At 40.6% G+C, this 17025-nt stretch overlaps 1 protein-coding gene across 9 annotated transcripts in view; it reads right to left on the bottom strand.

Moving 5' to 3' along the window:
* Positions 1–13033: 13033 nt before the first annotated feature.
* Positions 13034–17025, bottom strand: part of sema6cb (semaphorin 6Cb) — a 150689-nt gene continuing 146697 nt past the window's right edge. For all 9 annotated transcript variants that reach the window (XM_080897276.1, XM_080897282.1, XM_080897283.1 and 6 more), the window contains one exon: positions 13034–16558. In XM_080897276.1, the coding sequence (XP_080753402.1) occupies positions 15228–16558 (1331 nt within the window). In that variant the 3' untranslated portion in view covers positions 13034–15227. The remainder of the gene's footprint in view (positions 16559–17025) is intronic.

The following is a 17025-nucleotide window of genomic DNA, read 5'->3' as shown; positions in this document are numbered from 1 at the left end:
GATCATGACATTGAGCACATCTGGCAACTGACACATCTGCAGCAACTGTGCCATGTTATCATGTCAATATGGACCAAAATCTTTCCAGCAATTTGTTAAGTCTGTACCACAGAGAAATGAGGCAGTTCTGAAGGGAAACAATTCACTCGCTATTAGCAAGGTATATCTAATATACCTTGTCCAGTTAGTGAACATATTTCTTACTTTTAATTATGTTTGAGATGAGAATAACAATCTTCCACTTACCACCATTTTTAAAATATATTTAAAATTAATAAATTCTTAAAATCAGAATATGACTTTTCCAGCTTTTTAAAGACATAGTTTAACTTTACAAATACTAAAGGTCTCTCTGTGACTACACAGTTACACAGTGTATATGATGACAGATGTTAACCAGTGAGCTTCATTTATGTATTGGCAGGATTTCCAGGACTCAAAGTGAAAGAGAGATCGGAAAAGATCTGACAAAAGAAAAGAAGAATACTTTCAGAGTAGCGAGATGGACCAGTTCATGGCTTTCCTACATAAGGGTTTGCTTCATTATATCACAGTGAATCCAGGTATATATATATCACCCTGACAGCTGAACAGAAGTGGATGTTACATTGTGAAGCTTTGGCAGGTTGTTTGACCTCTTCTTATTACCTGTTAAATGAAGTGACACATGAACAGATTTGGAGATATAAAAGAGCAAAGACAGCACGTTCTCTTGGGGAATCCAGTCTCCGAAATTGAAATGCCATTACTGATGTATGAAAACACTGTTTATATTATACTTCCTAAAAGCACCAGAAAACATATCCAATCTTAAGTTCTCCATCAGGGCAACACGGTCTAATAATTTGCATACATTTTAAGGGGACTAAACTGCACCCGCAGCATGTTTTCTATTAACTGTTCTGCCCTTCTGTGCCGGCACATCTATCATCCTGTTATTGTCTTTCTATTATCCGTATTAACCTGTTCTCTCCTCTCTGATTTGGTGCCGTCCTGTTGACTGGCTACAGAAGGTCCACCTGAACTCATAGAGCCAAACCAAGTGGAGCATGGAGTATCTCCCTCACTATCATCAGCACTGTTGTTATCCCTCGGTTGCTTTTGCAGGATTTTTTTTTAATTGAATATCAGTTGAGCTGGTAGTTATCAGTAGTCCCGTTTTTCATTTTGGTTCTGTTAGCTTAGTTTTGCTAATGTTTGTTTAAGGAAGAAGTCAGCTGTGTCCAAGTGTGTGGCTGGTTCACGGTGTTTTTCCTCTTTGGAGAAGGCGATGGGGGCTTTTTTTCCTCCCATCTCCTTTCTTTGTGTCCAATCTTTGTAAAAATTCTATTTGAAATTTTAAAAGCTTGTTGAACTACAGCAGCATTATATGTTCAGCTCCTTTGAGCCACGGATGGTTGCAAATGAACTGGTAATGTATGAGTGGAAAAAGCTGATGCAGAGATAAATTGTTGTCAGATGATAGATGAGTTGGATCGTTTTCATTTTCATTTTGCCAATCACTCCTTTGCTGTCTGCACAGACTGCTAAAAACGTGCTTACAGTGTGCTCCGACATGATTGGTCACTACTGTTCACACTAGAACAACCAACAGCAGGGCCAGAACACACACTCATACCTGTGGCAAATGAATAATCACCAATTAACCCAGAACATTGTTGTTGTGTTAACCGCTAAACTATCTGCCACCCCAGCACCAGAGTGCCCCCCCCACTTACATATTGTGCATCCAGTTATACATAATGTGGGGCAACTATTGTCGGCTTTTACATACATCACACTTGACTGTAGTTTGTAGCCAGAAGAGTGAATTTCTGGACTGGAGTGTGTTTGGATAACATGAATGGATGTTATACTTGTTTACACTTTCAGTAAATGTGGCTGAGGTGCCGTCATTTATGCTCGACTTCTTGATGCAACAAAAAGAGGTGAATGTAATGAATGTGGATAAAAATAATAACAGTCTACTAGAGCTACGGGTTTACAAGGCCACACTCACGATTCAACAGTCCAATCAAATCGACCAGAAACTTGGATAAAAGTCACCACTGTGGCTGCTGTACCATAGTGATGTCCATTTCACTCCGAAATACATCATATTTTAAAAAGATACAGATGCTCTAATTGCCATTTCACCCTGACTTTAAGTGAGACCAGGCTCTCACTCGTCCACCACCACAACATTAACGGAGGAAAAAGCTGATAGAAATTCAATAACTGAAGGATTCTACTCTTAAGCCGCAAAAGAAGATCAGGGTCCAAGTCTGCCTTGCCAAACACAGCACAGTCTGCTCCTTATTGAGAAGGCCTCAAGATCCTTTATTAAATGTGCTGGGGGAAAAAAAAAAGAGTCCATAAACGGAGTGTGAGTGAATTGACTGCTGGACAGAGGTAAGACAGAGGTCAGAGTACGCTGGACTGAGATGTAGTTAAGTTCAGAGTCGATGCCGGATCGTGATCAGTGAAACACGTGACAGCGTCTAAACTAACAACTGGTAGTCAGCTGATTCTGAGGCTCGTGCTCCACAGAAGCCAGAAGGGTTTTTTTTAGCCGTTTATCTACTCCGGCTCGGTCTGTTCTATTCGATCAGTTAGGAAGGATTTCATATGAGGCGTTGAGCCCTGTGATGTTCCTGGCAGCCCAGACATTTTATAACAACTGTAATTTCTCCTCTCATTCGCCTCAGCATAAAAGGCTCTTTCATGGAAATTCTTATAAAAAAGCAGCAAAGGCATATCAGATTGAGAAATGTAATAGTTTTCACTGAAGCCATTTTCGGGGAAAAGGAATTGGTATTTGGCTCGGTAGTGGGGGGTGGGGGTAGAGGGGCTGAGGGGAGGCAGCGGATGGAAGTCTTGTCACTCTGTGTGCTGCAGCTCCGTGTGTTTCTCCACTAGTGTTTATGGGGCATTTAAAAGCCTCCAAATGTGCCGTGGTTTGCGGCCTACGAGTCCTCCCCAAAAGCCCTGGGCAAGCTGCCAGCGCAGGCTCACAGTTAAAATAAACAGCACAGACACAGCGAGCGAGAGTTATACTGGGGGCTGCAGGAGAAAGAAGGTTGCTGACTCTCGTCTTGGCTTGTGAAACAACTACTTCTTACATTATGTTGTGTTTTATCTGACTGATAAAGAGTATGTGGCCAGTCTAACAGTTTAATTTGGTGGTCTTTCCATGTAAATATTCAGCTGACCTCTTAAATATATTTTGAGGTTTACAAATCCATACTCAGCCTCGGCTTACTGAAAGGAATCACACTGTTTAATAGTGGGCCACGCGGTCCTTCAATTTACTTACTGTGCGCTTGTACGAGCTTTAATGACCCCTCTTAAATCAGCAGATAATGGATAGCAATTTGTGTTGTTCACATCTTGCTGCTGTTCCTCGTGGTTCAAATCCCACTTAATTATATCTTTACTCTGTACATTTTGTGCAGAGTTAGAAATGAGATGCTAACGGGGAGATCAGATATCAGCCAAATAAGGGCCTGATCTAAGAAACACTCCTGGGCAGTAAGATTGTTCTTTTTACCTCTCGCTCATATATTTGAAAACATTTACAGGGCGCTCTTTGACACTTTGAACCTTGCCACTCTGGAAATTTGTCTCTGTTCCTCCTAATCTGACTGCAAATTCAACCTTCGTTGCTAAGAAAAAGTCTCACAGCAAGAAACGTCCTGAGTTCAAATGCAGCTGTGGGGTTTGTGTGTGGACATTGCATGTTCAAGTGCATTATGGAAGTAGTCCAACGCCCTCCCACAATCCAAAAACATGCATGTGAGGTGTGAATCGCTGTCGGACTGGCAGCCACGTCTCACCCAGTGATGGATGATCAGTATGGATGTATTCATGCTCATTGGGTTTTTATGTGCATCTTTGTCCTCGTCAGTGCAAACCTTTTTTGTTTTATTGTCATAATTAATTTTGTATTTATTTCTAACAATACTGACTGAAACGTGGGAGCCTAATGGTTACAGTTCATTTCTAATGATTTTTTTTTTTTTTTTAAACATCTTGTTTTTGGAAATCTCATTTGGAGACTTCCAGCGGTTTACATTAATATGTATCAGCATGTCATGAAAATCAACATGAGGAAAACTCAGATAAGTAAATTGTCTCAGTAGGCAGCTGAACGGCTCTTCGTTTTGGGGAAACATTAATTTGTTATAATGGCAGACCTTTCATGTAGCCTGTGGTGTTGAAGTAGTTAAGTTGTTTGTTTTTTTTAATGCACTTGCTCAGTGAGGAAAAAAAAGTTTCTTAGTGATTTTTGCAAGTAAATTTAGTTTAATTAAAAGTGTACATATTGGATCCATTTGAAGGCAAAGTCCTCACAGTGCTCGACCCTGACAGCAGCAGCTCCTCTAATTGAAAGAAGCAAACCTGCTGAATGGATGCTTTCCAGTTCAAACACTGGAAACAAGCCTGACTGGACGGTTTTCAATATCAGGACAATATAAAGTTATGGTGCAAATGCTACACATATGCAGAATTTGTGTACAGAGACTCAATGTAATTAGATAAGTAATATTTCAACTGACGAGTGTGTTCAGTACAATCGCTTTATATTGTAAGGTAAAGGCTCTACAATAATAAACCACAAAAGGTTATTTGTGAAGGACTCCTTGACATCACATTTAATTAGGTGTCATTTTTCACTGTGCAGGGTTAATGCCGCAAACCTAAACAAGTCATTCTGGTGCCTAAATTTAACCGGAGGGTGAAAACAAAAGTAAATAAAGGATGGCACGAATGAACGAGCAGAGCAAAATAAAGCACTTTGGATAAACTCAAAGGTCTAAGTAGACATTTTTGCTCTTTAAAAGCCGATTATCTCTTGGCGTAAAATAGTGGCGCAGCTGGCGGGTTGAAGCACAATCACTTTGTCCAAATCTCTATCATGTTAGATGAGAATCTAACAGTACGGTAATATTTGAACCCCCGCTGGGAAGACAACGATTTGGTGGGATTGGTGTTTATTGGTTTGCGGAGCCACAAACAGGGCTGCCAAGAGTTTCCACTTTCCTGTTGTTTTGTTTCAATTCACTCAAGACCATCTTCATGCCTCCTGTCTTGGCTTTGTCCAGTGTCCCAAAGACCTTCCTGAGAAGTAGCCATGTCCAGTGCTCACCATAGCCAGACAGATTTTCGGGGTTTGTCACAGCCTCGCAACACATGAAGAATAAGAAGGTACTTTTTGCTGCTCCTTTATTTCCCAAGGGGGTGTCACAGCAGGTGAATCTCTGTATTTCATGTGGCACAGCTTTTTGTTCTTTTAAACACCCTTCCTTCCTGGTGCAAGGCTGATGATTGGTTAGTTTGCTGTGCAGAAATAAACAGGCCTTGTTTTCCTGGACGGTAAAAAGTACTATTGTTGCTTTGATATAAAACTGTTACCAATAACAATGCTTATACAATGTTTATTACCTGATTTTATCAATATATTTTCATTGATTTAAGCAGAGTGCAAGTATTGTTAAATAGAAGTCCCTAATGCGTTTGGTAAAACGATTGATGCTTGCTGTGAATTACTGTTTACTTTTGGGCAGATCTGAAATTAGACGATAGTTATAAATGATTAAATATTCTTTTAAAGTCTGCACAGAGATGGCAATTTTCACTTTCTGCACATCTTAACAGCTGAAGTAGCGAGTACAAAGTCAGCGTGACCCACTGATCTACAATAGCCAGATTAATGAGACACATGCCAAGTTACAGTAAACCAGAATAATCCTTCGACACTCGGTCTTACATTCCTGCATTCACACCCGCCCACAACAGCTTTTAGCAACAGCTGCTACCGCCTGAGAGTGTTATAGTGTCACGTATTATTAAATTATTATTTGCAATAAATAGATGTGGAATATTTCATCATTTTCTTTGGTCAAGTTGAGGCAATTTGAGCTATTTGCACATTTGTGTAATATGCATCCCTTTTTTTTTTTTAGGTTTTTCACTTATTGTACATGTATAATTAACAGTATATAGCAGCTGTCACATAGAAGACCCTTGGGTTTTATTAGAAATAGTAGTGTATAATCATTTTAAAGTGAAACATTGTTAACATCTGATAACATCCATAATATAGAATGGAATATAAAGACAAAAGAGTGAGATCAGTCCCAACAGGCAGCTGTAGACCTTATAATGTCCCTCATTTCACTTGAATTTTCACACAGACTTTACACACAGTGCTTCAAAGCTTCGGAAAGTAAATTAGAAAAGAGACTTCAGAAAAGTTCTGCCCGTTTTCTTCACCCGGCTTTCGCAATCCATCCTGACAGGGAAAGGATCCAACTGCCAAGTTCTAACTGAAAACTTCCTTTACTGTCAGCTTCAGGAAAATGTGTCTGTCACGAAACGAGATGAAAGTTGTGCCAGGATATTTAACAAGCTCAAATTAATGCCCACTTTAATGAGACACTTTTTTGGATGCTTTCAATCGAGTCCTGGGAGCGAGCAGAGCAGAAACGCAGCCTTTGCATATGATCCCGAGGCGCAGGGCAGCTAGGTCGTTCACCGAGCACATCGGCCGTTCAGTTAAAAGTTAAAAATTAAAGTTACAGAAATTGTCCTGTGATCCAAAATGACACATCAGAAAGCCACGGTAGTGCTGATCACGGTTTGTCAGCTGAATAGTGCCACATTTTGATCCTGAGTTTGAACAACTATTGAATAGTTTGCACTCAAATAGACAGTCCTTCCCATACGACGACTTTGGAAAACTGACTCATAATAAAATATTAGCAATGGCTAATATTTAAGACATTGAATATCTAAGTTTACTCATTATTGCAAATGTAATTTGCTGCCATAGTTAATTTACTTTATTTGCTTCAAAGCGTGCTATCAGTCTGCTATCAGTTTGTGACTAAATGGGGTCAAGTTGTCAATTGCATGCAATCTGTTCATCATAATACTGTAATGAACTGTAATAAAATGAAAAAAGAAAGAAAAATCACAGATCTCCGACACACACAGACATTTACAAGAATTATTTAGATTCAGGGTCCAGACAGAAACTCACTGAGTTGAAAGAGAAATTCAGAAAGTCAACAAATAGTGATGCAGTTGACCAGTTGGCAACCAGTTGAGTCAAATTTCCAATTGCAAAGAGTTGCATTGCAGACGAGTGTTGCTCATCGATGCAGGCCGATTGAGATTGATTGCAATCTGCTGGCTGTGTCTGTCTGCCTTTATCAATTAAACAGCAGTTATTTGCAAGCCTTCGCCAATCTGTCTGAGAGTGACTGTAGCCAGTCCAAGATAGACCAACATTGTTAGGAGACAGGTTGCCTCCCACCAGACAACCTGCACAATCGCTCTTCTTGCTTTTACAGCAAAATCAAGATTTTTACTTCACCATCCGTTGACAGTGATGAATGAGATAATGCAAGGAGGGGCTGATGAGAAAGTATGTTACTTCAAGTGAGGGACAAAGAACAGTAAGTGTGCCCTGAAATCAGGATCAGTGCTCTCAAAACATCTGCCTGAAAAAAAAAGAATAAGGAGTAAATAAAAAAATAACCAACTGGCAACTTGTCAGTGTTGGTGATTATTTTACTGACAGGTCTACAGAGTGAAATATGGAGAGAGCTTCTCCCTGGCTCTTTGAAGCCTTTTCCAGCAGACACATAATGAATTGTGATGCCAGCTGTCAGTGTGCTGCTGGCAGGGCGCTGATGTGGGGAATAGAAAGTCATTACTGGTGCATACCATGACTCCCCTGTATTTTTTGTAAGGGCAGAGGGTTATGGGGAAGGTGCAAGAGGTCACGCTGGAATGGTCGACAACATAAAACACATTTAAAAATCCATGGAGTCACCAGTCAGACAGATTAGGAGAGGTAGAGGACTGAGTACAGTAATTGGAAAGGTTTTTTTCTGTCAGTCACACCATTTTTTCACTTTCTTATTCTGCTTTTTCTTTTTGTGGACATCTAAAGTGCAAACAAGGTGAAAGTCCATAATTGGATTAGAGATCAAAATATTTTGCAGGAGAATGTCTCAGGGGTATTTGGCCATGTTCATTTTCACACCACAAAGCAAAACATACAAACAAAGAAATGACAATGTCATACGTACTTTAAAGTTGTACAGTCTTAAGAGAGATGGAGAGATCGAGATGTAGCTCCAGGCAACAAAGAGCCCCATTTTTAGGTTTCAGAAGACGATGTGCAAAACGCAGAGAAAAGTAGCAATCAGAACGGAACGAGAACTGAAAAAACTAAAACATTAAAAAAAAACAAAAAAACATTAAACATCAAATAGAAAACTGGTTTTTTTTTTTTTCATTCCATCAAAAGTTCATCTCACACAAAAATTTGCTTACACAATCTGAGTTGAAATCTAAGCATTTGGTTGATTTCTAATAAAACGAATATAAAAATTGTGAAGAAAGGTCTGAAAATATAAGTGATTAGTTTCTTGCAGCGAGTTCAGTGTGCTAGTAGTTAATATTATTTGGCATTTTTAATGTATTTCATGCTGAAGGTCAGAATTCCCATATGAAGTGCAGGATATGCCTCGCCTTTATAAAAAACAAAAAAAACAATGTATTGAATCTTCCTCTTAAAACACAAATAGTTATTTAAACTTCATGCTGGATTGTATCACAATAATATCAATATGTGAGGGTAGAATTACCAAAAGTTGAATTATAAAGGAAGAATTTCAGTGAAAATGATTTTTGTGCTTATGGAATAGACTCAAATACTAGCTCCAGTGGAGACTTAATGCTATCACCACTTGTTCATTCTCAGAAGCCATTTGATTTGAAACATGCTTGAGAAAAGCTTGACCTCTCTGGGACTACCGGTCATCGACAGCCGTGTTGCTGGAATCCAGTGATTATGGTGCGGCTAATCGCGGTCCATTATCCAGCCCGAGTTCAATGTCCAACTGCAACAAACACCTCGATCTGTCAGCCACCTCTTGTCACGGGCAGGGATCTCACACTGGAACAGGTATGATTATCTAATAGACTGCGGGGAGGATAATTGCATAAACTAATCAATACCACCTCATTAGGAGAACAGTTTTGGCTAAAAGGTCAATCGCAGCACCCATCACAGTCCTTTAACTGTATATATTAAGGGGAAGACATCATTTTACTTAAATGCCAAGCGCGGTTTAATGCATTTACAGGAGGCAGCAGACATCAGTCTGAGGGACGTTACAGTAAAGTGAAGCTTGCAGACTTCCTTGAAAAGGTAGCAAAGCTGCTTTAATAGCTTTGTTTTGTTGCTGCTGCAAGTCTTTTACATTGGTAATCAGCCTCTGCAAATCCCGCATTCACACTGCAGGAGATTGTGGAGGGTTCGGCTAAAAACACAATGTAAGCATGATCGAAAATATTTGTTCGCAATGTTTCAAAGATTATCTCAAGCAGATAACTCACCTGAAATACATTTGTCAGTTTGATTCACATAAAATTACAGGGGAAAAATAAAGTTAAAGTCATTAGGAACTATTTACCAACAAGGAAGTAGGCAAGCAACCTTAACCTGGGAGAATAATCCCAATATTACTCAATAGTCATACAACACTTGCGGCAAGTATGAATCTTTTTGTTATGTTGCAAATAGACTGTTCACAGTACTTTTAGTCAGACTGGTGTGGTGGTTAAAATGACTATCACAGAACCAAAATAAATCTCACACATGGCGTTTCCATCAACAGTAACTCAGCAGAAATGTCTCTCAACATGACCCTGAACCTCCTTGCTGTTTACTCACTGTAGGGGTGCAATCACAACATGATTGTTTATTAACTTACGTAATAGCCTGCAAGGATTCGGTTATTCAATGTGAGTCAGCATTTAAATTCAGATTTACTTCTACAAACACCACACAGCTTCTTTTTTTTTTTCTTTCAGACTCGTGAAAATGACACTATTTGCTTTCCTGTGATGAGTTGAAATATAGATCTGCAAACAAGTCAGCTGCTTTAAAGTCCACTCAACTTTAAACAGAAGCCTAGTGCTTACCTCATACCTGAGAAGTCAAACCTTTGTAAGTACTTTTGACTCACCATGTTCGGTGAAAACCACACGCAGCACACCGACACAAACACCTCATACCAACTGTGAAGCACGGTGGTGGAAAGGGGATGATTTGGGTTCATTTTGCAGCCACAGTATCTGGACACCTTGCAGTCATTGAGGCATGAACTCCTCTGTATACCAAACTATTCTAGAGTGAATGTGAGGTCATCTGTCTGAAAGTTGGTTATGTAACAGGACATGAACAAAACTGTGTCTTTCAATGTGAAAAACTGATGAAGTCAGAGATAAAATGACTACTTCAAGTTCTTGTTGCTGAAATTCAATCATTGGGTGTACTTAGTTTTTCATGCACTGCTTCTGCATGTTGGCTTACTATTTGTTAAATTAATGATAAAATGTTGTCATATGTATGTCACCTTTATTCAGCTGAGGTTGTTTTTAAATCATTTTGGAACCTGTAATGTCCTGATAGGTTAAACCCTAGAATTGAAGGAGGGGGAACAGTGCATGTCATTTATATTGATTTAGCTCGCCTAAAATTTGAGATTATATCCCTGCAGCTGTAAAAAAAAAAAAAAAAAAAAAAGGAAGTATGTTTGTTTTCCCTCTTCCTGGGAGCACGGATGGAATTGGCTCGCTGTTTGGACATGGATCATGGCTGTTTCCTGTGGTGCTTTGTGCTGTTATTTATCACAAGAACTCACTAAAATCTGTTTTGTTGTTATTATTTAAAGCTTTCACTGGGGAATTAATTTGTTTGAAGACATTTCATAAAGAAAAAAGAAAAAAAATCCTCTACTTTTGTTGCTTTTCCAAGTACTTTTGGAGTACGTTTCATCTCACTCGGGTTGCTGTGCCAGACTCTAATGGGCTCATCACTGCCCCCTGTGTATTGAAACAATTAGTATATTGGTTCTTACTGGAGATGGCAGTTGAAATCACATGTTGGCTTTCTCTGTACTAAAAGCACAAATTAAATTGATGCTTAGTATATCTTGTACTCTAAATCCCAGAGACACAGAAAAACATTTTATTTCCCAGAACCACTGAAAAAATTCCTTAAAAAAAAAAAAAAAACAAACATCGTTCATCCACACACAAAAAACAAATCACTTGCTTCTTGACTGACATCCAAATTTTACATCTATATCTCTCAGACATCACAAGACATGGGACAGAATATGCACTTAGTAGAGAGAGCAAACAGATCCAAGATGCATACTACTACACACTGCTCAAAAAATTATAGGAATACTTTGACAACATTTCCGAGTTCAATGGGAATAAGAATTTTGCTGGGTGTTTGTACTGATATGGACTGGGTAATGTGTTAGGGGGGAAAAAGGATGCCACACTGTTTGATGCAAATTAAAATCATCAACTTACATAGGGCTGAATTCAAAGACTGCCAGAAAACCCAAGCGAAAAAAATGATGTATGCTTGGTTATTTTGCCAAAATTTTATTTCAGCAACTCAAAATGGGACTTTGTAAAGCACCCAAGTTCTATAGGGTCTGATGATGAGTCATCACTGATGATGGGTCTAAGGATTTCATCCCAATATCTAATAGCAACCGGGGCACAGTTGCTTATCATAGAGAGCTCTGTAAATCTCTTCGTAGATATGCCTCCCCAGACCAAATTGGTAATGCTGGACGATGTTTAAGGCAGCATAACACTCTCCACAGCTTCTCCAGACCCTTTCACATATCTCAGATGTGCTCAGGGTGAACCCGCTCTTATCTGTGAAAAGCACAGGGACCAGGGCTTTTCACCAATACCGGTAAACCAATTGGCCATCATGGCGCCGGGCAGGAAGCACGGGGCCCACTAGAAGACACTGGACAGTCAGGTCACTCTCATAAAGTCTGTTTCTAATTGTTTGGTCAGAGACATTCACACCAGTGACCTGTTGGAGGTCATTTTGCAGCTCGGGCAGTGCTCATCCTGTTTCTCTTTGCACAAAGAAGCAAACAGCAGTCCTGCTGATAGGTTAAAGACTTTCTATGGCCCTGTCCAGCTCTCCTAGAGTAACTGCCAGTCTCCAGGAATCTCCTCCATTCTCTTGAGATTGCACTGGGAGAAAATGGACTACCTATCAAACCTCTGTAGGGTCCGGGATCGCCTCATGCTACAAACACTGACAAATGCAAAACTAGTGAAAAAATAAACAGGAAAAAAATGTAAGTCGCATCCACCTCTAAGACCACACTTTTATTTTGCACAAGTTGTTAATTTCATTAACAGTAAAGCAGCTGAGACTGATTAACAACTCCTCGACCTACTCCCTTGTCACAAGGTCAAACTGCTTGATACAATACTCTGATTAGAAAAGTGTTTCTTTAATGAGCTACTGGTTTATCTGCTACTGCAATTGCTATTCTTGTTTTCAGACTTTGTGTATGACCATCAACGATGTTACCGGGATTATTTTGACACATTGACCAGTGAAACGTTCATCATATTTTCCATTTTATTCCTAGTATAAGAGACATACAATGATATTCTGTGAGACCAAATTCATAGTAAGTCAAGAGGCAAAGCCTGGAAATCAAACGGAGAAAAACATAATACTGAATCAATGAGACCTCGCCCAGATAGAATGTATTTACACCAAATCAAATACTGATAGAACTTTTAAGAGGCGAGACCGTCCCCATTTCCGTACAATCTGTTAACCGGCAGATTAAAAACAAACAAACAAAATAGACCAAAACAGAAAAATAAATCCATTGAAACACTGTAGCTGCCACAATTCCTCTTATGAAACACTGCCGCCCCAACCCCAAATCAAGTTGGATGTTTTTTATTTGCCGTCTGAAAGGCTATTTAATGCTCTGCTGCCTGTTAATTACCAAATCAACTTTTTTCCTTACAAATGTTAGGTACTTTTCCTTAATTTACTGAAGCTGGAGTAGTGTGAATGGTAAACTTTACACTGGGTCAAATGAGCTCTGGGAAATTTCAATCAATAAACACCATTTTCAGATACAGTAAATAGCATAGTGCTGTTTTCACAGAATAGATTACGGTTCCAGCCAACCGTGGTCAAAGCGACTCTCCTGAAAAATACAACAGTTGAGTTTTGAAGGGGTGATATGTCTGAGGCACAGCCGGCTGGCATCACCATTAATGAGGTGAAAATCCTCAGCAGTGTTTGGCAGCACGGTCACCTGCGAACCGGTTCCACAATCACTTCCCAAGTATCGATCCAAGAGACAATCTCAGCCTGTCGGATCAGAGTTCATTGCACTGCTCCATATTTCTTGTCCATGTTTTGAAATTCAACACCCGGTGGCACCACTAGGTCAACATCTACAGCAGTAACCATTGTAGAAGTCATGCTACATGCCACCAACCTGGATTTATTTTCATACAGAACTGAAACCGTATGGTTTCACACACTTGCTAAAACATATATCCTGACATTCAAAACTCAAGCAAGACACACTTTTTCCTCCCATAAGGTAAATGCAACTTCTACAATGGCTACTCATCTGTAGGTGATAACTTTAAGAGGAACTGTGAACTGCTCCTTTAGAAACCCAAGAAGATAATACTACAAAAAACAAAAACGTAACAATGGCACCTACAAGGAAATCGACACCCAGGTGAAAGTGACAGTATACAGTCAAACCTGAATGTCTGCAGTCTCAGGCTTTGTACTTGCTGTGTCCCACACTCGCATTAAAAACCTGTAGGCTCACACTTTTGGGATGAAAACAAAAGAAAAGCGAAAAACGAAGGGTTTCATTCCAAAACAATGCTGAAAAAAGGGTACTAGTTATTTTACGTCGATTAAAAAAAAAAATTAGATAATTTACAAAATATTAGCCTACTTTGTAAAAAAAATTATAGTCAATATATGACATAAAATATGATTTATTAGTGGGTGTTACAGTCAAACTATTAATTCAGTTAATTAGAACCGATGAGAAATATCTTATTCTGGAATGAAACTCTTCACATATACAATAGATACTGTATGACACATACTGACAACCATAGAAAAATCAAACACCTACAATATACTGTAGCATAGTTGCCATCTGAGCCCCTTGCATTGACCCCTAAGCCCATGTCACACACTATTATTAAATAAGGCACACATTTACACATACAGTTAAAATTTGGCTAGTAATTATTCCTTTATTTACAACCAATAGCCACAGAGTTAATAATTATGATAACTGCAGTCTGTTCGATGTTCAGTGTTCATTCTCCTAACACCAGACGGCAAGACGTGTTTGTCTTGTCCTCTTTGGGTCCAAAAAATTTCAGAGAAACATGTTGGTTGTTTCCATTTCAAAGAATATTAGACCCACTAGAGTTGCGGAGCACCAATGTTGTCGAAACATTCTTGAAGAACTTAAATGGACCCGAATGTTGTCACCTGACATCAGCTGGGACAGGAAAAAATAAAAGAGAAGGCGAGTGTAGCTGCTTTGTTGACGTATTTCCTTTGTCTTGTCATTGTGACCAAATTTGAATTGGTGTCTGGAGCCAAATGACAACATTTGATGAACATTTGATGCCCCTAAGATATTTCTTAGGGCTTGGGCGGGGGGATCGTTTGATATGCCCAAAGATGAGAGAGTATAGTAAGGCAAAGACATAACTACTTTCAGGGGATTTTTTTTTTTTTTTTTTTTTTTTAACCACAGGTTACACATACTGCATATGTATATGTATACATATACGGTGTAAATATAAACACACATATATATACACACACATGCATAATATAAACACATTCGAGGGTGGGGTGGGTGGGGACCGGATACCAACACTACATCAGAAAAGGTTAAGCAAAAGCATGAATCTAAGCGAGCCTCGAGCTTTTAAGTCTTCAAGATGACTGATGTGTCAAGTTTTTCCAACATCAATGTGTCCAAAAACGGAGTTGCATTGTAAATCCACATTGAGGACATTGGCAGCCTAATATAAGGAGGTGGCATCACGTCACCCAAGTAAGCGGTTCTATAATAAGCAAGTAGCTAAGCAATACCAATATGGTACAAAGATATTCGTTGGACAAAAAGAAGCGGCAAAAAACAAGTTTGGTTGAGGCTTTTGTCCACAGTGACACTGGTGCCACACAGTTGGTTGCGTTTTCAGGTAAAGGTCTGCAACCCCAAACTCACTGCATTTCTTCAAAGTTTCTTACAGATGACACAATGAGGGGAGGGGGGGAGGCTCCTTCTCTTAGTCCAAGAGCATACCCCTCAGTAGTTGAACTTTCCCTGTTCATTGACTGGGGATGTGGCAGGTATGAACAAGGGCTTGGGAGGGACGTCAGGTTTGAGAGAAGCTGCCCGACGGACGATCGCACCCCTGTGTGGAACCTCTTGCTGTTCTCCATTATAACTGTGCTGACGTGCCAGGTATCCATTGGGAAGCAGGGGATAGTGAACCTCACACGCGCTGCCCGTCGAGTTCATCCGCGCCAAAAGGGGAGGTGGCTGGTGGGGCCCGCCATTTCGTTGGCTGAAGCTGTGTTGGCGAGGGATCATTCCTCCTCCCCCTCCTCCTACTACTCCACCTCCGTTGGGCATTTTGGTGGCTGCAGCAATCAGTGATTGCCTTTGGGAGGAATGCCTCCTCTCCAAGGTAGACTGGTGGTGCATGGGAATGTCTGGGGGAACATCCATGCGACGGGTGAGGCTGTCACGTGGTAAAGTGGATGAGCTGTAGTAGGGGGCTGATTCTGTCTCAGGTATCTGAGGTTGGATACGGTTGGCAAAGACTAGCTGGCCTCCACCTCCGCTGGCCATCAGACCAGATGGGCTCATTAGCTGAGAGTTCTTGCTGCCGCTAGCCTCGTGGATGTGCTTCAGAAGCTCATCGAGTGAGGTTACTTCCATCACCTTCTGAGAGTAGCCAGCGTAAGGCTGCTGAGACAACACACGCTCAACATTGTGGATTTTGCGTTCATCGGGATGAAGGTGTCCGGCTGCTGACTGGCTATTAGACAGTCCATGGGAGTAAGGGAAGACCTGCTGGTGAAGCAGGGCAGAGCTGGGCCTGGAGCCAATATTATGGGACTTTGGTTCCTTGGCATTGTTGCAGTTCTGATTCTTCTCCCACTGGTTCTTGAATGCTTTCATGCTCTTAATTGGCAGCTCTGGGGTCGAGTCTGGTGTAGGCAGACCAGAGAGCTCTGAGGAATGGTGGAGTTGGTGATGCTGGGCATGGACCAAGTCTCCCATTGTCATTCCATGATGACCGTTTCTCCTCGATGGGTGATGCTCCTTACTGTTGGCGAAGAAAGAGTTGTAGATCTTGGGAGATGACACCTCCAGCTTGTCGTCCTTACTTTGGCTGTCCAGGAGGCCATTGAGCTTGGCCAGGCTGCGCAGTGATAGAGCATGTGGGATTGGGGCTTCGGGGTCTTTCGACAACTTCTTGGTCTTGTGGCTTGTGTGATTACAGTAGCATGAAACCAGGAAGCCAGAGAGGAAGGCACCAAGGACAAAGGCCACCAAAACACAAGCAATCAGAAGAGTATAATGGACACTAGGACTGGGTTTGTCTTGCTCTGGAGGTCGCCTCACACCTTAAAACAGATGAAAAGAGAAAAAGGTACTCCAGTTAGTTTTTCTGACTGAGCCAGAAGGTTTAAAAAAATAAAAAAAAAATTTCAAGAGCTAATATAGGTCAAGCAACAGCTGGGACAGACAGGTTGTGTTTACAGGAGCTTCACTATGTGGGGAAACAGCATGGGAGGGGTGTTTGAACTAAGCTCTTGGCTTCCTTTCCTTCCACTGTTAATAGATGAATACAGCCTTTCTTTCTTGGACTTGTGCTTTCACCTCAGACAGGCAGAGGCCAAGAGCTCCCCAGTCAGTGAGGAATCAACTCTGAAATGAGTTAGAGCTTTAAATATTGATGGGAGCACAGCAGCAGGAACCTGATGTCATTTTCACAGACTTCGCCTTCCAATGCGAGGATCAGGAGCGAGAGCACCTGGTACGATGAACGAGCCAAAAATAACAGGTCTATTCAATAGCTCACCGAGTCTGG

This window comes from Rhamphochromis sp. 'chilingali' (assembly GCF_963969265.1).
Source record: "Rhamphochromis sp. 'chilingali' genome assembly, chromosome: 11".
In the NCBI taxonomy this organism is placed as follows: Eukaryota; Metazoa; Chordata; class Actinopteri; order Cichliformes; family Cichlidae; genus Rhamphochromis; species Rhamphochromis sp. 'chilingali'.
The sequence above is the reverse complement of the archived record's forward strand: the minus strand, read 5'-3'. Positions and strand labels throughout refer to the sequence as shown.